The 20,650-nt window shown below is 45.2% G+C and overlaps 1 protein-coding gene across 2 annotated transcripts in view; it reads left to right on the top strand.

Annotated features, from left to right (window-relative positions):
- The window catches only part of USO1 (USO1 vesicle transport factor), a 37,045-nt gene extending 26,252 nt beyond the window's left edge, over window positions 1-10,793 (top strand). For both annotated transcript variants that reach the window (XM_055795303.1, XM_055795301.1), the window contains 11 exons: window positions 29-139; window positions 816-934; window positions 1,331-1,512; window positions 2,468-2,589; window positions 3,613-3,751; window positions 5,067-5,230; window positions 5,833-5,922; window positions 6,691-6,777; window positions 8,359-8,457; window positions 8,933-9,148; window positions 10,340-10,793. In XM_055795303.1, coding sequence (XP_055651278.1) covers window positions 29-139; window positions 816-934; window positions 1,331-1,512; window positions 2,468-2,589; window positions 3,613-3,751; window positions 5,067-5,230; window positions 5,833-5,922; window positions 6,691-6,777; window positions 8,359-8,457; window positions 8,933-9,148; window positions 10,340-10,417 — 1,407 coding nt within the window. In that variant the 3' untranslated portion in view covers window positions 10,418-10,793. The remainder of the gene's footprint in view (window positions 1-28; window positions 140-815; window positions 935-1,330; window positions 1,513-2,467; window positions 2,590-3,612; window positions 3,752-5,066; window positions 5,231-5,832; window positions 5,923-6,690; window positions 6,778-8,358; window positions 8,458-8,932; window positions 9,149-10,339) is intronic.
- Window positions 10,794-20,650: the final 9,857 nt, after the last annotated feature.

The raw sequence follows: 20,650 nt of genomic DNA, 5'->3' as shown, positions 1-20,650 counted from the left end.
ACAATGGGTGGTTTTATTCTTTTCAAAGGGAAGCAAAGTACAGACCAGGGTTGGACTACTGATGTTGCTTTGCACTTGGCTAAGCAACTGCTCAATTGCTGTCACGCACTTCCTTCACAACCCAGCCAATATACCTTTCGTATCCTTGACCTGCTTGCAGAGTAGAACCACTTGCATAGAAGTTATTTGGATTATTCACATTCCACTTAAATGTTTATCTAGATGAGTTTGCAGTGATACCATATGACATAAAAGAAAATGCGCTGGGGCAAGAGCTGTAACCAGCCTGTTGTTGACAGTGCTCTGCATACGCTGACCTGTCTATAAGATGCAGATGTAAATTTTAAGTACAGTGGAAAGCTGCCAGCATTCTGCTAGCAAAGTGTGGGGTTTTTATTACGACAAGCCTGTTGATGTTTTTAGTGTGACTTACTCTTATACCCCAGAGGTAGAAAGAATGCTTCCTTCTACTGTTGGAGCTTACTTCTATGCTAGCTTTCCAGGAAAAAATCTGATTGAAGTACATAAAGCTAAACTGTCTCCTGATCCAAACTGGAAGTCTGTTTTGCAACAACTAAATCTCTTAGGTTAAGCAGTTACCGGGAAAAGAAATTTCATGGAAACCACAGATTACCAGAGTCCTTCAGAATAGAAGCCAGCTTTTGCAAGGATTTCATCAGCTGTTCTGCCTGCTTCCTAATCAAGCTTGGTTTTACATGTGAAAATAATTTTAACTGGGTATTTATACAGGGAGAAGTATGTTACATGTATTGTGCTTATGAAGTATCTCAAAATATCCTTAACAAGAGCTCTAGCTCACAGGGCAGATAGCCGAAAACCTTGGAGAAGAGGAGCAGCTCGTCCAAGGCCTGTGTGCACTTTTGCTTGGCATTTCCATCTACTACAATGACAATTCCCTTGAAAATTATAGGAAGTAAGTATGATGTAGAAGTAATAAGAGGACTGTAGGGAAAGGCTTTGTGAATGGCAGATGGTGGTTTAAGAGGCTTTTAACTGAGGTGGTGCAGTTGAGAAATTTGGTTGAATGTTTCCTATGCGTGTTCCTTATGGGATGCAAAATGACTGACCCACCTCTAGCTAGGCAAAGCAGGCAGTTACTTTGCATAGGTCCTCCTGACCTGTGTATTCCTGGGCTGAGAACAGATGTCAGCGGCCACCGAAAAATCCCATCTTGAATGCAAAGCATCTAGTGCGGTTAAGACTTGAGACAGATAATCAAAGTTATAACTGCAAAAACCACCTTGAGGGGAGGGATGGGTTTATTTCTTTCCGAGCATGGCACTGAGATTAATTTGTTTCTTCCTTTTAGAGAGAAGCTGAAACAGCTGATTGAGAAGAGGATTGGCAGGGAGAACTTCATTGAGAAGCTTGGCTTCATTAGCAAACACGAACTTTATTCTAGAGCTGCTCAGAAACCCCAGCCTAGTTTCTCTAGTCCAGACCACATGATGTTTGATCATGAATTTACCAAGCTTGTAAAGGAATTGGAAGGTGAGAATGTTGGGCTCGCTTCTGTAGTTTTCGTGATGAACTGATGACTGAACTACTAAACGTGGTGAATGTAACCCTCTTGAAAGCAGTGTGATGATACTAAAATGGAGTATTCTGAAAAACAATGTTACAGTAATAGCTGTAAGTAATAATATACCGAAGCTCGCTGTTCAGGTATTTAGGAAAAATACTCCCAGTACAAGCCCAAAATCAGGGCTTGTACTAAACTGGGTAACTGTTCTTGGGTGAAGTGATTGTTAGTACATGCTCTGAGTTGCCGAGATGTGTATTTACCTGTGCTTACAAAGAGACTGAAGTATTGAGCACGTTGTGATGGTCACAGGAGCTTGATTCGTGGAAGTATGCAAACCAGATATTTGCTCTTTGAGTCATTAAGAAAAACTATGAATGCTGAATTTCCTGGCTTGTTAGAAAACGATAGGCACATTCTTTTGTGGTTTTTGTCCCTCACAAGAGAGACAGATTGTCACCTGTAACATCTAATGTCCTGTTTCTTAATATTGCCTGGCTTAAATCAGTCTAGAGTTGGAAAACACCTTGAAGCAGCAACACTAAAGGCAGTTTTGCCCAATCATGTTTCCTCTGCATGTTGCCCTTGTAGTCGTAAGTCCTTCGCTTACTTGCACAGCCACTTGGGTAACAGTTGTAGTGGAGTGGAGCCATAATGCAAGCCAAATGCACCCTCTCTGATAGGAAGGACTCAAAACACCCATTTGCTTTTCTGAAACAGTAAAGCAGTAACTGTGCAAACCTTGCTATTAAAACCCCACTGTTTCCTATTTTCTTAAGCCTGTTTGTGACACTTGTATTTATTATTTTTTAAAGTGCAGGTTGAGTTTCTAAGACCATGAACGCAGTTAAACTGAGTGAGGCTGTGAGACTGTTTTGAGGATACGTGAACTGGGCTTTGGTTAACAGAAACTGTTTTTGACAGGTGTCATAAGTAAAGCTATTTACAAGTCAAGTGAGGAAGATAAAAAGGAGGAGGAGGTCAAGAAGACATTGGAACAGCATGACAACATCGTGACTCACTACAAAAAAGTCATTAGAGAGCAGGTAAGAGGGAGTTACACTGTATGTGTGCCTCTAGAAGTTGTTTGTTCTGGCTTTCGGAGGTGCTGCAGTGCGGTTTGATACCTGATGTTCCAAAACAAGTAACAAGAAAATAGCAATGCAGAAGCACTTCTAAAAACACTTAATCCAAGTTCTGGTTCAACTGAAATACCAGTGTTTAGAATACTGGTTAAGTTTAATTCTTTGCCTGGGAGCACATCTGCTCTTTCCTGTGTTTAAGTGTTCCTTTCCAAATGAGTAAGTGGAGGTCTTATAGCCCTTCAGAAAGAGATACAGTTCTTACTTCTGTGCTCTCACCTTTGCGAAGATGACAGATGAAGTGTGGCTGAATGAAGAAATTAAGTTTTTCAGTGAAGGCTGAGTATACCTGCCTGTGGTTGGACTCTCAAAATTTTTGTCCAACAGTAGTTCATTTGTTTTGTTGCCACAGCTTAGATTGAGAAGTAGAGGAGCAAAGTTAATTAACTTAAATAGCTAACAGGGAACTGGAGCAGGTGTTTATAATAGAGTTCAGGGATCTGGAATGGATGCAGAGTATAGTGGTACATGTGGAATTAAGGGGCACTTTTGAGCCACCAGTGAGGCTTTATTGAACATGGGGTGACTGCAATTACCACAACTTCTTTAAAGACTCTTGATGTGGATCAAGCGTGTGCAGGCTTCAGTGCGGTGGAGAAAAAGTACAATTGTCAGATTTCATAATTTCCTTCCCCCGCCCCGCTGTCTCTGGTGTGGGGATGCTGGAGGTCTCTTCCAAAATACTTGGAAGGCGTTGGTCTGGTGTGACAGGCTGCTTCTGTCTTTCCCAGGCTTTTTTCCTAGGAATAGCTATCCAGGTTTGCATGAGGCTTTTCTGCTCATCTGTCACATGTATCACTAACAGTGTCACTAGGCAACAGTGTGTAATGGTGGAGTTAAAAGTTTTTCTGTCTTTATTTGCCTTCCCAACAGCATTGTACTCAAAAGTGTTGTTACTCTTAAGTGCCTTTTTTATTCCTTTCACAGGACCAGGAGCTTGAAGAATTAAAACAACGCGTTAACACCTTAACATCTCAAAATGAACAGCTCCAAGCAACAGTTACACAGCAAGTGTCGCAGATCCAACAGCATAAGGACCAGTACAATCTCCTTAAAGTACAGCTAGGTAGGCTGTAGAAAGAATAATAAAAAATAATCTTGTTAGTGCAAAGATCTTGTGTGATTTATGGCAAGCTACAGCCCCAGCAGACAACCTTCTGTCACTTCAGGCATGCTGTTATATGTTCTGCAGCATATGAAAACTATTCGTAGAGATAAAATACTCTTTTTTTTTTTTTTTTTCCCCAAGTTGATGTTCAGCATTGCAAATGATTTTGTTTAAGCATCAGATTTGCTTCATTATCTAGAAGTACTAGGTTTTAGTTTAAGTGCCTTTAAACTTACAGAATGAAGCACAGCGAGTACTGAGAAGACAACTTGAAAATGTGAATGAGATACAATTTGTTCTTGCTTTTTGCTTAAGTTTTGGGTCTCTTGAAATAATGGTACTGTTTTCTGCAAGATCTGTTTGAGCGCTTGAGCTAGGACCTGTCTACCACATAGGCCTGGTCTTGGGGCAAACAAGCACCTGAAGAAGACCACTGTAAACCAGACAGTTCACTTAGATGGATGTGTGGAAATACTGGGATTAGCAATAGCTTCTGACCTGATCTAGGTATCACTTTGGTTGCTCACAATGGCAAGCCAAGCCCTTCCTTGCCACCCTAGCTACTTTCCTGCAGGTGTGCCTGGGGAGAGGTGTAAGAGCTGAAGCTTGCTGTAGGAACTGTGGGCTTCCAGAGAGCTGCTGGTAAAGGATTTCTACACCTTTGTTTCTTAAGTTAATCCAAAACAGTTGTTGCCTGTGCAGAACACTCGGAACATGAACAGATGGGCCATGGTGTGTGCTGAAGTTCAGGTCTGTGAATGAAAGCGTGAATTGGGGAAGAATAGTGGTACAGCAGATGTGCAAGATGAGGCCTGTTACTGTCACTGGAGAGACTGCTAACTGAATGCTTAAATCAGGGCAGTATATTCAAGATATTCCCAGGTCAAGATGCCTGATAAACTGGATATGACATGACTTCAAAAAGTAATTCTGCCTTCAGGATTATTTATGATTAAAAATACATAAGGAAACAATTGTCCTTCCTCTATAGAATGACTTGTCTATGAACTTACTCTGGATGAACTGAACAACTGAAGCAGCATGCAGGTGCAGTCATGAGTACATGCTTGAAGGGATGGCAAATTAGAGCTCTTTATTCAGCTTTTGGTAGAGAATTCTTAAATACTCTGCTTTCATTCTTGAGTTAAATGGCTTGTGTTGCCCTGTGGGGTGGGAGGAGAACAGCCAATAAATACTTCAATTGGTGTGTGTGAAGCTAACTTCAAAATAATGTTGGTGTTTATGACCTTTGTTTATGAACTCTGTCTTTCAGGAAAGGACAATCAGCATCATAATTCCCACAGTGATACATTTCAGATGAATGGTATTCAGACAGAAGAAGTGAGCAAATTGAAAGAGGAGTTGGAAGAATGGAAAAACAAGCATGAACTGCTGCAAGGGCAGTTAAGGGAAAAGGATTCAGTGATTGAAAAATTGGTAAGCACTATCTGGGCAGAACTTGATGCAGCTTCCAATTCCTGTTTTCAGATGTAATTTGTTTTAAGCTGTGTAAATCCTCATTGTGACAGTAGTCAAGTAACCGGTAGAATGATGATAATAGGAAATATGGTGGGAGATGGCTTGAGCAGAGCCTTTTCTGTTTCACACTATTCCCAAGAGAAATTTGTGCCACTGACCTGTTTTACTGTAGAATCAGTCTTTTTTTTAATTTTTTTTTTTTCCCCCTCATGTTTTGGGGAGAAAAAAATGATTGGTGTCTCCTAGGAGCTTAGTGAGGGTAATGCCTAAGACACACATTTAGTGGCTTGCTTGTCACAACGCAGGATGGTGCATGCTGCTTTTATTTTGTGCGCGTCCTCTGTATTTGAATTGGTGAAAGACACTTGCATCCAGCTTAGAGGGGACCATCCAGCTGTTCTCATTTAATCAGAGCTTTGTGCTGTGCATATCTTAGCCCATTTGCACCTTCTCTGCTGGGAACTTTGATCATGCAAGCACATGGTTTGCTTTGTGTTCTAACAACATGACTGTATGTAGTCTGTCTAGTTCTATGGCTGATTTTCCTGTTGTTATTACAGAAGTCTTCACAGCTGGAAATGGGAACAATGGAGCAGTCTTCACAGACCAGCAAATCTGGTGGCTTGGAGCACAATAATGAACTACAGAAGGTGAACCTGTGTTATTTCAGCCAAGCTGCGGTGAACAGTAGTAGCTCGGGATGGGAAGGGAGCTTTGCCCAACTTCAGGGAGGAGCGTTGATTCCTGAGCATGTTGATGTTTTTAATGGTGTCCCTTTATGTGATGATGGTACTACTTGGCGCATCAAGATGGTGCATCCAAAAATGAATCAGCTGGTTTTGCTAAGCAGGTTTGAACCAGCAGAAGACACTTCAACTGACTCTTCAGACCTGAAAAATCTATTTATCCATTGTAAAGTGTATCTTTAAATGTTGATATGAAATCTTCCAGGTATTAGATGTACAGTATAGATCAAGTGTTTAAATATCTGTGGATTCAGTAATTTAGGGTAGCTGTTGCTCAAAAAATACCTAGCAAAGGTTCTGATTGGAGAGCTAATAATCTCTGGATTAATAAGTCACCGTGGGTTTCTGTGCCAAGAACAGTAGTGCGTAGAGGATGCTAATGGAAGCGCTAGTGGTGTGAAACACCTTTAGAAACAGGAGTGAGGCTTGGACAGGAGCCTTGGTTGGGCATGCCACAGAAGAGGGTCCGTAAGAGCAGGGTGGGAAATGGTGTGTGTTTCTGGCTAGTTTTCTCTTCCAGAGAAATGGTTCCTGTGCCCTTCTTGAAGGATACAGCTTTTCTCTCATGTGTGCTAGTATTAAGCTGTTAGTCTGGTAGCATTCAACTTAAGACTTAACTACCTTGCTTTACCGAATTAACTTAAAAGTATGTTTTGTCTTTTTTTCCTAAAGGAATTAGAAATGCTCAGGAGTCAGATAAAACTACAGTCTGCAGAAATCTCCAAGCTTCAGATTGAAAATCAAAAGCTACAAGTAATGGTACCAGTGAGAAAGTTCCTTATTTTCTCTTTGGGGACTAAATTTTGAAGGCTTGTTTCCTGCTTATGCTGTCTGTAGCTATTGTCCTAAACCAGTCTTGTTTTAAGAATGTATATTAGCAATTGATTCCAACAGTGTTTTAAATGAAGTACTGTGTTAACTTGACAACATCTTTCATGAGGGAAGATGGGAATTCCAGGTAAGTCAGTGTACCATGCGACCATGGGTCCTTGGTATTTTTAAACAAAGAAATACCAGCTATGCAGTGTTTTAAGCTTATACCCTAATCAAAAGGAAGAGTCTCGTGTGACACAGGCATGGTGTCATGTATGTTGGAGGGATCCTTATTCTTACAAAGTTGATGATACTAATTTGGAAGTTGACATACATTTATTTCAATGGCGAATGGTGGGTGCATCTGCCTGTACAGACCTCTGAATGCCTCAGAGCTTCTTTTTTTTTTTAGCTATGTATTGAAAAATTACCTAATAAAGCCTTATAGAATAGCTAAATAGATGTGATTGTGTCCTCAAAACTATCATTCGAAAGTGAATGTTGAGCTAGAGAACTCAAATGAGTTGCATGAAAATGTTAGACTTTTCCACGGCAGAGCTAACAGATAAAGCTGCAGGAGTGTGGGTCACATGATTGACATGATGACAACGCGTCATGTTCAGTGCTCAAACAGAACGAGGGTAGCTCCTGCCTGCCCTGCTTGACAAGTCTGCTTGTAATGAAAACAGGGTAGCTGGTCTGTGGTAGCTGGACTTGCTTAAACTCTTGGTTCTGGCTGGTTGGTTCTGACTTATGCACCAAGTTCTAATTCTGGTATTCTGAGAGGACTGGTGTGGGCAAAATACCAGGTGTTTAATGTGCAGATGATCTGAGAGAAGGCAGCTTTTAACACTTCCAATGTCGAAAGTCTCAGCTGCTCCGATACAGGATGCCGTTGCATGCGTTGGCCTTGTGTGCTCAGGATGCAGAGGCACATTCACGTGCTCCGTGCTGTCACCAGTTGTCAGACCACCTCACTGCCATCCTCCACACTGCCTGCCTTTCCTACAGCTTTGGCTTAATTGTGGCATAACCGCAGAAGTAACTGTCTTGAATTCATGCCGTGTTGCAGTTTTAGCTGAAAGTCAGCTGCCGCATTTTGTAAAGAAAAACTTTGGAAAGGGCTGTCTGAGACTAAACTATTGCTAGTTTTACTAGTCCCATACAAGAGCTGGATGTTTAGCCTGATAAAAAAACTATCATCTTTGGCACTCAAGAAGCATCTCGGTGAAGGCTGGTGGCCTGTAATAGACAGGGTCTGCCTAGAAAAAACCTCACAGCTTCTATAGAGTGCATTTTGATGAAATAAGGCTCCTTTTTGTGCGCACGTGCCTATGTGTTTATGGAGACTCCAGGAAGCACAGATCTTTCCTGATGCCTTGCAGGATGTATGTAACTACCACACCTTGGCTATGCTGTAAGAAGAAAATAGGCTTTTAAATTCTGTGACTGACTGTATAACATCTTAGCTTGCTGTCTTTGTGTGCAAGGCATGCGATGCTCTGATAATAAATTTCTTGTCCACAGAACGCAACTGCAGATCCTGTGTTAGGAGGCAGCGGTGCAACAGCAGCAAACAACTCTGAATTGGAGGGAAGACTTGAGCAAGAAATAAAAGAATTGAAGGTTGGTAGTGTATGAACATCAAACCAAGTTGCTTGATACTCGGCCTTTAGTTAGGAGGACTTCTACAACAGGAAAGACTTTGGGTGGAAGTGGTTTATTTCCTCAGCATCTGAAGTTTTTCAGGCTCTGTAGGGGAAGCCAGATGAGTCTCCTCCTTCATTTTTCACTTGGGAAATGTAGACCTTGTCTGCCTTCAAAGAGCTGGTAAGCACAGTCTAGGCAATAGCTTTATTCTGACACGGGCAGTCCAGTTTGCCTGGGAAGAAAGTAGCCACTGTTAAGACTCCTGCCTACCTTGCTCCTAGTGGGTAATAAGGGGAGTTTGGGTAAGGAAGTATGTGGGAGCAAGGCCACCAGGCCCTTAGTGGCGTTGGAGCTCTTACAGGTAGCATGTGGCATGTGTTTGTAGGAAATGGGGCTTCAGCTGGTCCTGTGCTTATGGTGTAACTCTGCGTGGGATTTTTCCTGTTGCCAGAGTGAAGTCAAAGCCCTTTCTGAGGAAAAAGAATCACTAAAACAGCACCTGGATTCATCCAGTAGTACGGTTGCTATCTTGCAAGATGAGAAAAGTAAACTTCAACAAGAAGTTGCAGAATCAAAGAAAGAGCAGGATGATCTTCTGGTGCTCTTGGCTGACCAGGATCAGAAACTATCTGCACTGAAGGTCAAATTGAAGGATCTTGGTGTACCGGTAAGCAGAACAATGGGTCCAGTGAGTTCTTTGGTCCGAGTCAGGTCTGAGTACAGCAGTACGTGATCCAGTAAGTCTGCTGAGGCCTCTTTCTATAGATAGAGGGCTGTCGAATCTACCGGAGTTGCCTTCTCAACTTGTATTGGCAGCCATCAATAAAAGATGGTAACTGCCTCTTGAAGGAAGTGTTTGGCTTAGGGATGTTGAGAGGTACCCACCAAACTCCTGTGAGGAAAACTACTTGTCATGTGTATGTCTGGAACAATACCTGGCCTTGCTGCAGTTTGTCCTGGTTGCCAACTAGAAAGCGGATGACGGCTGTGTTACAATCCTAAGGGATCGTTCCACAGATAATACAAGTGAGAACCAGAAAGCTTTAGTTTGCTTCTTAAGCAGCACTGCAGACTGTTGGGGCAGTTTCTGGGAGCCTTGTCTTCCAGGAGGTTTCTTTCAAGAATCCTTGTGACTCGGAGCTGGGGATGTGTCTGTAAGGTGGATGGAACTAGTTGTTGTGCTGCAGATACTGTGGATCAACACCAGGCTAGAGCCTGGGCTTCCAATTGGGAGACTGTCAATTCTGTCATTTATGCCATCCTTCTGAAAGGAAGGGTACGTTTTGGTATTTGGCAGTCATGTGGTTTAGCTTCAGCTGCAGGAATTGGGTTTTAAAGAGTCTGCGGTGGGCAGAGGCATTACTTCTGTTGAATGGCATGTGTGGCAAGTGTAGATCCTCTAGGTGCAGCCACGGAATCTTTGAGTCTGTTGACTTTTAAATGACTTAAAAAGAGTACCCTAGAAGACGTTAGCAGTTTCACTTGTGGCACTGCAAAGCACTGGACAGACACATTTTCCTCCCCAGCCTATTTGGTGAAGAATGTGGGGTTTAATTCATGCACCTGTATGGGAAAATGAAGCGTATATAAAGTTGCTTCCTCGAATGTATGGGGCAGAACCGATGGTGCTGAGTGGAGGCGGTTGTCCCCAGTTGTCAGCCGACCTTAGCAGAGAAGTTAAAAACTGTGTGACATTACAAGATGACTGTTGCCCTTATTAAGCACTAATTGTTACAGTGTGATAACATTTGGTTAGTTTTAAGCATATTTTCACTCTGTCAGCATTTGTCTTTCCTTGAGAAGGCTGGATCAGATTTAAGGGATGTTACTGCTCACAACAGATCTTTCCTAATTTCAGATTGAAGATGAGGATGATATAGAATCTGGAGATCAAGGAGATGAAGATGAGGATGGGGATGAAGAGGAGCAAGACTAGAATGCTTTTGAGTGTTACCATGAAAACTAGATTGCATTGTTGGCAGAAAAAATAATGTATTATTGGTGTACAAAGCAAAATATCTGCTGATGAGGAGCAGATGGGAAAATGGCAACCGTGGGACTAGTTATAAGTTACTGAAGTGTTCGAAACCCCTTCATACTAGGTAAAGCAAACAAAAAATCACTGTTTAAGTTCTACATGAGTAGCCCAAATTGTACTTGTTTAGAAGTTGCTTTAGACACAGTTTAAAGCATGGGGATGACAATGTTGCTGCCTCAGTTCATTGTCATTGACAGAAGTTCTGTGCATTTGTCTACGGTTTTAACCTTCTGGAACTCTTTAACATAATTAAATACGAAAGTATTTGGTTTAACATCTGTCAAATGGAATCATTGCCCCTGCCTTCAGCATGGAGCTTCAGTATAATTCGTGGCTTCCTTTAAAGAGCCGTGGTGAGGTAGAAGGGTTGGGGTGGCTGCAGTGTGTGGTGGCCACTGCCAGCCTCGTGGGCTGGCTCTCTAGGTGCGAACGGACCTGCACAGCGTCGAGTGCCTTGACACCTGATATGGCTGCATTCGGAACCTCCCGGGGGGAACCGCAACGCTATGCTGGTAACGTCGAAGAGGTTTCACGGAAACCTGCGCAAGAAAGGTAGCATTTTTAAGAAGAATCTTTATGGAAAAACAGAGACCAATACACTCTTTCTAGAGTTCAAATGTGCTACCGAGTCAGCGTGATAACAATAAGTAAAAATCTTGTAGACTACTTCAGTAAGGAAATGAAAACTACTATGATTTATATAACTTATTGGCTCTTGATGAGTGAATAAAAGAAAAAATTTTAAAAGAAAAAACAATACAGTAAATGCATCTATTTCATTTTTTGGTAATAAAAATAGGTATGTCCACTTAGTCCTCATTCATTTAATTTTCTTGTCCTGTTTTAATAAAGTATATTTTAATATGCACGTAAAATTGTCTAAAACTAGTCTAGGGTAGCAGATGAAAGTAATAAAACACCATGTACTGGGGCTGTCATCACATGAGTACATAGGGGTGCTGGTTCAGTTTTTGCATTTTTTGCCAATATAGACTGCAGCAGTTGCTTAACCTCCTTTACACCTTTTTTTAAAAATAAATGATTCCTTAATCATGATAATTTGAGGAAGGCCAGGAAAGAAAGACTTTTTGAAGTCACGTCATACACTTAAATGTGTGTTTAACATAAAAATGTTGGAAGGAGTAGTTTAAATGAGCTCCACTCTTGCATTCTGTCCTGGGGCAGATTTGTCTGGAAAAGAGCAAGGATGAGAAGCAACAGTAGAACAAGAGCCGAAATACTGTGTGACTGGGGGGGGCTTACTTCCATACAACAAGGCCTGGTTCTTATTTTCAGTGTGACTTGCTGTTTGCTGAACATTGCACACCAACGAGGAACTGTGAGTGAGCAGCTCACAAGTGTTGCCTCTCCACCATCTCTTTTCTGTGCAAAATCCAAAAATGAGGACAGAAGCATGCAGGCCCCTGAACGATATTCTAGATGACTTTTGCCATGTTTTCTGATGCAGCAAGAGTTGCAGATAGATTTATTGGTAAGTGTACTTTGGTTTTGAGGCAGTACTTTTTTTTTTTTTTTTTTTTAAAGGCAGGAGCTGTGCAAACTACAGGTAGAAAAAACAACACAGGTGGCCTGGAGTGCTTTGCTGCTTGTTCAGTGACGTAAAGAAGTTCTACATTAACGGACAGCTTTGCTGTTTGCAAACCTTCATCACAGAGACATTAGATGACTTCAGCCCAATTTAGTGAGTTAGGCAAGTCTCTCTTCCTAGTGTGACTACGCTCACTTCTTGACATGAAACAGAAGAAGAGTACCTTGTGGCCACTTACTAAGCAGAAGGTGGTACAATAGCAGCATTGTCAGCTAACGGGTCTTAATTATTATTTTTTTTTTTCCAGTGCAAAGAGAAGTGATGGGTATTTGCTTTGCCAAGGGTATTTTGGAGCTCTTGTGACAAACAGGATTGAGAGATACATGGCTTTTAAAGTCAGCAGGGGAATAATAATAGAAAGTAGTGTAACTTGATGCCCAGGCTTTCTGTGTTGGGATTTAGAACAAAGTAGGTAAATTGGTACACTACCATCCTTGATGCCCAGGCTTTCTGTGTTGGGATTTAGAACAAAGTAGGTAAATAGGTATGCTACCATCCTTACTCACAGGTAGTACAGTCACAAGATTGGGATTATTACAAATAGCCGAAGAATTTAAGTATCGAGCTCCCACTGTGTGCATGGATATAGGCTGGTATTTCTCAGCCCTTGAAAATTCTGCGACAAGGTTTCTTGTTCAGGCACTATGCAATGGGAGTCTTTAAGCATGGTGCCTATAATCTATTAAAGAAAAAGTGAACTTAAATCTGGACTTTATGGTATTGGTTTTCTATAGTGACTAGACCATTTTAGTTGTTAGGTCCTCTAATGCTCGTGTGAGGTGAGACTTGCCTAAATCTAATTTTGCCATGATGATGTCTTCTGTAAGCTTTAAACTGAACTACTTTTGAGCATCGGCAGCCACATGTGCCTTTCCCTTTCTCCTTACAGTGCATTTAAGCATTAGATAGTTTTGCTCTCGTTTACTGCTGTATTTGTTTGCTCCCTGTGCTGTCTCCCAACCAGCTGCAAGGCCTGTTAACTATTCCCACTGGACTTAATTCCACCGTGGTCGAAACATACAATTAGATTAGCTAGTGATCAGACTGGGGATGGACCTGTCCTGCTAGTTTCAATGTCTCTTTACATAAATGGTGGTGATAAGAACTGCAGAGAGATTTTTACTGTAACCCAGAGCCTAACCTGGGGCTTGCTGGAGGTCACTGAGAGGTGCTTTGATCTAACCAGGGCCACAGCTGGGCGTGTTGGGCCTCTGATGCCAGTATGAACAGCACTTCGATAGGACAGTGGAAAGGAAGGGCAGGCTCGCTTGTTAAGGAGTTTAAGTTTGCATGGAGCCATTTGTGTTATCGCCCAAAGAAATGGGAGCTCCTTTCTGCATGTCTTGGGGAGTCAGTTTGAAAAAAATGCGTTTTTTAAGGAACCCTGGTAGAGGCGACAGCTTCAGTACGCGGGTGTCCTGCGAGCGCTTGCCTTGCCTTTTGTTGCTGTCAGCAGCACCACCCCTGCAAACGCGGCGACAGCTTCTCCTACCCTACTTTGACAAGGCAGACCTACTTATTTACGTCTGCTTGAATTTCTTTCCCCATCACTGCCAGCTGTCCTGCGAAGCAGTGCTTCTCTTTGGAAGTGTTGGATCCTTTGGTAGAGAGGGAAGGTGGCAGTGGAGGAGTGGAGTGGTGCTGGGAGGCCTCGTGGTTTTGTCACCTACGGAGAGCCTGGAAAGCTGATGCGGCCTGTGGAGCTGGACCAGCCAGGAAATCTGCTTTTCCCTCCCCACATCCCACTAGGTGATTTGTGACCTTGCAGGCTCTTTGTCTGTTCTATACACCTTTGACATCGCCCCAGATGTTTTTACTTTCGTCTTCTGGGTGCCTTTCTGCAAGGTCTCTCAAAATGCTGTGGGCAGAAATATACAGGTATTTCTTAGTTGCTCTTCAGAATGTGACCGTGCCCTAGGAGGCAGGCGTGCCTCTCCAAAGGAGAGGGAAAGGGAACAGAAAAAGGAAGATAAGGGAAAATAAATGAACCTTTTCCTTATGCTGATCAGGTGGAACCAGCTGGAAAATAAGCATAAACACAGACTCAGTATGTGAAGGAACAAGGCATGGGATTGATGGTCTGGTCAGATATTAATAAGGAGCTGCTAATCTGGCTATCACCTGGATATCGGGGCTGCTTCCGAAAGATGGCATGCTGCAACGCTATTTTGTTGCCATTCGCTGCAGTGTTAGGCTGGGGGGAAGCTTGTCCTTTTGGATGCAACTTCTAAATGTTTGAAATTGCAAAAAACGAAGGAAGAGACAACTAGGTGGGGTAGGAAGTTCAGGAGACAGACAAACTGGTTACAAACAGGTTTTAAAGCCTGTTCAAAGTGCTTTTCCCAATTAGAAAACCTGTTTTGTTGATTATTTTATTGCATCATTCTAGTGGTGTATCTTCCTGCAGGTAGTAGACACGTCTGGATTATAACTGTATTATTGTCAGATGGGTGGCCTTTGCCCAGGAGGTATTCGCTTGACTCTGTGAATCTCGTTCTTGGCCGTGTCAGGAAAATTAGATTTCTTCTTAGTTCTTTGGAATCTTTTCCATCATGATTGGGACATAATGCGGGGTGTTTTTCCTCATTTTGCGCAGTGTCTGGATCCTTTCCACATAGTCTCTTTGTCAAAGCAAGCAGCTGATGATAGTCAGGAGGTGAATACATCACAGATTTCTAGCTTGCTTGTTTCGCGTACTGACATTGATACAGATAAACAGGCCAAGGGCACTGAGCTGCAGCGAGTACCAGCAGTGATGAGCAGAAGCAAGTACTCATTATTGTATGCTAACAGTAGAACAACATAACCTGCTTGGAGTCCAGAGCTGGTGCTTATGCACCATGTCTAGACCCAGGCAGTGTGGGTCACTTCATACATACCCTTTCAGTGCCAGGGTTTTCAGGAAAGGTCCAGTGCTGCCTGATCTGAACAGGGGAAGGCTTTGTAATTTCTTTAAGATGGCTGCTACACCAATTTCTGGATCAGTTGTTTGCAAAGTAAGGACTTAAGGGAAGTAAAAGCAGCCTTACCTGTGCTACGTGGTCTCCGCTTGCCGCTGGTCTTCTGCAAGCTCAAAAATTGCTAAATCCTCTTCATTTGTGTGAAGTTCTTCCTAGAAAATGAAATCAAACTAGAGTGTTCAGCAGTGTGTGCAGGCTGAAGAGATTCTTTTTTTTTTTTTTTGTAAATACTTTACTAGAATTAATGTCTTCCTTTCTTTAAACTATAGGAATAAGGGAAAATTTGAATGCTGAGAGGTTGGAGACTGGTCGAGGGGGAGAATTTGTTGCCAAGCAATCAAATCCCCGGCCTGTGCAGCGTGCAGGTGTGGGTGTCCATGAGACACGGCTGCTCACTAAAGCCCTTCGGCCAGCTGTCAGCGCAGTCAGTGTTCGGCAGCGTGAGTGGGACTTGATCCTGGCAAACCTGATGCCTCTCAGGATGGGTCAGCTGCACTCATACCACCAGCAGCATCATTCTCCCTTCCAGTGAGAAGGAATTATTCACCATTCTGCGCTCCCTTGGTCACTTTGCTCGCTGAACCAATCCATCCCATGTGCAAGGTTTGCCGTTATCCCAGAGGGTGGTTCCTCCCCCAGCCCCCAAGAGACTCTAGAGGAGAACCAGGACCTTGTCTCCTGTTCTTGCTTTTCATGAGTGAAAGGATGGCAGATGCAGAAGGATGATGCCACCAAACAAGAGCGAAGCCCCGGCGGTTGGCTGAGCAGTGTGCTTTTCATCTGTAGTGCAACTCCTTTCTGAAAAGAGATGTGAAATGCATTTTTTTATTTGCTGGCTATCCCTCTCAACTGCTATTTAAGGTGGGACTCTGTTACACTACTTGTTTCTCTCTGTTACGCCATTTTGCATGTTTCTAAATCACACCTACCTGTGTGGCACTGTTGTGTGTGTGCAATGCATGTGTGGCCTGTGTGACACAGCCCCGTCAGTCACCCTTTGCAGAAAAGGGTGTTGGGAAGGGACAGCTACAGCTCGACTCCCCAGCAACCAAGATGCTGTAGCTCACCGATCCAACAAAACTGGTTTTTGAAAAACCATAGGCCCTCTCTGGAGGCAAGTGGTAAATCTGTGTCACTATGTAGGTAGCTGTGCCGCTTCCAAACTGCTCTCTGCTAAATATATAGCCCTGTGGGGAAGGCTGTAGGTTTTTCTGCACATATTGGACTCCTTTGCTCCATGAAGCAGGCACAGAATATGACGTTTGTTTGAAATGACATTTCAGAAACAAGAAATGGGTCTGGCCAAGCCTGTGATCACTTCCTACCACTTCTATAAGAAACCCGTAACCTTATGACACTGTTCGTGATAAAGGACATCCTACCGGGAGTAAACTGTGATGCAACAGACTTGGATCCTGAGGTTAATGTGAAGGTCAGGCCAAGGCTGAAAATACCGTTGGTGCATAGTGTTGCGCCTTGAAACTGAAAGTTTCACTGGTGGGCAAAGAGGGGACAGGCAGTGGTCATCAACGGCTGCTTGCAGGCAGCATGTGTTTCACTAGTAGCGGTAATAAATCGTGGGGCAGACAGCCTGCTTGATTGAGGGAGATAGCAGCACCGGTCAGGAAGAGCCGTTGCTGTTCAGGCTGCTGCGTTCTCAGGGATCTGGGAAGATTCTTGAGAAAGCGTGTGCTCAAGGGTTAGTGTTACAGGGGCCTCAGATTGACCTCTGTGACAGCAAGCGACAGATGAGCTTAGCAAAAAGAAAAATGAATTGGCCCCTATCATCAGTGAGACCTGAGGTGCAGGACAGCTGAGACACCCCCCCCCCAGCCATGTCGGCAGCCAGATCAGTATCTCCGTACTGACCCGGAGTGTTGGGGCTACGTGACAGACCAGGTGGGAGAGGTGCTTCCCAGCACCCAGGGCTGGCACTGAGCACACACGTTGCAAAATCAGGCCTATGCTACAGGAATGAACAGTTTCTGCCTCTCCTGTTGCTGCGTCTCCATTTAGGCAAGGGAAGAACAATCTGACTTTTATGCAAGTCCCTCGCTGCGCCTGGAAGCATCACCAAGAAAATCAGCTGGGCAGTATGGATATGTGCCTGGCTCCGCAGTCTCTGCCCTCATCTAAACCCATCGGCACGGGAGCACTACGCCCCACATCCAGAGAGCAAGAAGGCTCTTAGATATCTAAGTTTCACAACAAGGGGTTCCCAGAGCTTCCCTGATTGATGGCTGCTGAGTTGTCTGGTGTAGCCAAGTCTCTTGGCAGGGCAGGGATTTCTAAACACCCTGTCTTACACCACAGAGCCGTGTGGTGAGCCCAAGGAAGGCAAGTTCTGCATCCACAATAGGAAACCAGCTTGCTCTTCAGCTTCTTGGCTCTCCATGTGGGCCACGCCAGGGCAAAGACAGCTGGTGCCTGTGCACTTCTCAATCATGATGGCCACAGATTTCCAACAGAGCAGGAGCCAACTTGCAGAAGCGCACAAGTCTAAGGAGAAGCTTTGCCAGCACTTGCATGACTAAATTTGCTTCTTGAATTCCCAGTCACCTGCTCCTCCCCCTGCAGACAGATTTGTTGCCTGTATCTTAATGTATTTCCAGGGGTGTTACCTGAAAGACCTTTCTTATTCATTCTGCATCTGATTTACCCCAGCTTTTAGCCTGTCCTGTCTATTCACACTTCCTTTTTCAGAATAAAGCGTGGTGTGGAACGCAGGGTCTGCATAGCTGCTATTTGCAGCTTAAGACACAGAACAGGTGCAAAGCGGTAGGATCTCTGCCCCTTCAGCGGAGGAAGGGCCGCACCGCTGCACGCACACGTCTCTGACGCTGCAGGCTGCCTCTGCGGCGTGTACTTACACCAGTAAATCCGTCCTGGATTTGGACATGTCACTGGGTAAAGAGCTTAGCTCCTGGATACGGATAAGGTCCAAATGCAAAGGGGGAATGGGGCTCCCCCCAAATGGGGGGTGGGGGTGGTGTCCTGAGACATGTTCAGGTTTAAGCTATCGGTACGAGCCTTCCTGCACCTCCGGAAGGTGAAGCGCACCTTTGGTGACAGATTCTCGCTGCTGACCGCTCATGACAAGATTCAGTTTAAACTGAGCCCAAAGTACAGCCAAATGTTGCCTTCGTGTCATCTCCCACAACACAGGCAAGCTGGCTGGTGACAGTGCAAAGCCGCAAGCTCGGTCTCCACCTGCCCTCCTGGGGGACCCTGCTCCTCATCCGCACGCTTTCAGGCCCAGAAATGACGATGCAAGGGAGCAGCTTTGCTGCGGGCGGCTCGGGCGGGCGGCGTGTGGCTCGGGCGGGAGGAAGCTGCGGAGGTAATTAGTCAGACCTCGTTTATCCTTCGGCGTGTCTCTGCAGCTCGCTGGGCCTGCCACAGCGATGCTGGGGAGCGCTTCTGGTGGCCGAGCTGCAGCGTGGCCGCCAGAGGTCACGGTCGCCACGCGCGCGGCTGGAGCCCCCGGGCGCGCAGCCCCGGCGCCGAGCGGGGGAGGGGGGGGCTCCCCGCTCCATCGGGGGCTGCTTTTAGTTTTAAACAGAGTTGCAGAGCAAACAGCTGTAATACAGCTTCCGCTACCGAAGTCTAGTCATTCTCAACCACACACAGTTCTAGCAGCTGCACAGTCCGAGTTGAGCCGAGCAGTAGGTCCCTTTGGAACCGGAGCTGGTAACGGGACCTGGCTTCGGTGCTGGGCTTGGAACCGGAGCTGGTAATGGGACCTGGCTTGGGCACCCACCTGCAGAGTGCGGCCGGGGCAGGGGCTGTGCTGTGCCTGGGCCCCCTGCGCCAGGCTGGGCTCTGGAAGAGCTGTGCTGCTCCGGGCGTGCACACTGAGCCTGCACCTGCGGGAGGGCACAGCCAGCGTGGGCTCCCTGCTCCTGGGCACCCTCGTCGCATGCCCACGGTGGTGGCCCGTTAGGGTGCTCCCGCCCGGTGGCCTCTGAAATCCTGGGGTTTCCGCTGGGTATCCGGTAAGCAGCGGATGGGGCTCTCCTGCTGAATTCCCCAGTAAAGACGGATGTGCCTGGCAGTTTCAGGGGGGTTGGTCGCCCTGTCCCTACTCCTTAGGTGGGACAGAAGGAAGCCTGTTGCTGCTCCAGCTGCCTGGCTGAAGCCAGCGCTGTGCGCACTTGGGTTGAAACCTTCCAAACGCCATTCACCGCTGTGGTGACAGACGTGGGAACCTGAAGGCTTGTCTTTCCACTCTGCGACGCAGAAGCAACAGTTTTAAGAGGGAGAGTGCTGAATCAAGGCAAAAGACCTGTTTTGCCAGTGATCCACTGTGCGACCTCCACAAATGAGTGGCTTGATTTGCCTTAACCTCCACGTGACTTCTTTCCTTTGGGTTTTTGCAAACTTCAGTGATGCACGCTGTGCTGTATGTGGCTATGGAGCAAACGTCCCTGGCTGGGGGGCTCCAGGGACATGCAGGTGAGAAAGCAGGTGCAGCGAGCTGCCAGGCTGAGGACAAGCTCAGGCACTGTGCTGCCCTCCCATCCTCTCCTCCCCCCTCTCCCCGACTTCTTTTTGTTAAGTTGCTGCTCCTGAGTTCACTGAAAGGTGACTGGAGGGCTTCTCGTTTCCTTATATCTCAGTAAATCAAGGAATTAGTAAAAAGTCACCCAGGTTGATGAAGAGCTTTATCTGACCAGAAATATCGGCATGCTTGAGATCACACAGGGCGCCAGTGGCAGGCGAGGGTGTTCGAGGTATCTTGTTAAAAGTTTCTAAGCTGCTTTAAAGTCCAAAAAGGAAAAGAAATCTGGAAATAAAGCCAATGCTAGCTCTTCCACATTTTTCCTGCGAAATGTGTCAGTGTTTCTCTCTGCTCACACACACCAGGAACCAGAATGGACTGCCTCAAAGGTTTAAGCGTAGGAAGTTGTTTATTTGTTGGGAGGGTTGTTTCTTGGTTTCTTTTTGGGGGAGCTCTTTTCCCAAACATCCGTGGTGGGAAAAACATTTTCCCAGGTGGCTGCAGAAGAGGGCATCTGTTAGGATGCCTGGTGAATGCACAAAGGGCTCCTCCTGCCTGTCACAGCAATATAAATATATTATATTGATGGTCACAGCCACCAGCGAGTACAGGAATATGGGAGGCTGCCAAGGGCCTGATTTCCCAGAGCTGCTCATGGCAGGAGATGGTGGGTTTTGGCCCAGAGTAGCAAGCAAAGACAGCAGGTACGGCACCCCAAGGCGACAGCGCTGAGCTGCTCTCCACGGGGGTTGGTTCTGCCCTGCTCCCTCCAGCGCAGTCACTCCAGAGGGTGCACAGCAGGGACGCACAAGGGCTGGTGCAGCAGAGGCAAGGACAGAGTACTTGTAAGCGTAACTGCTCCTGCCCCAGTACAAATGGAAGAGTTGTGTCAGCCCGCCCAGGTGTACGGGCACATGCCAAAGGTAGAGTAGAAACATGCCAGGCTCACTCATCACTCCAGGAAATCCGCTTGGATAAGAACAAACTTTCTCTATTATTTTTTTAAAATCTCTCAGACACCTACACGCAACTTTTTGTCATAAGCTGTCTGGAACTGATTT

Source organism: Falco peregrinus, chromosome 2 (genome assembly GCF_023634155.1).
Source record: "Falco peregrinus isolate bFalPer1 chromosome 2, bFalPer1.pri, whole genome shotgun sequence".
NCBI classification, from domain to species: Eukaryota; Metazoa; Chordata; class Aves; order Falconiformes; family Falconidae; genus Falco; species Falco peregrinus.
The sequence above is the reverse complement of the archived record's forward strand: the minus strand, read 5'-3'. Positions and strand labels throughout refer to the sequence as shown.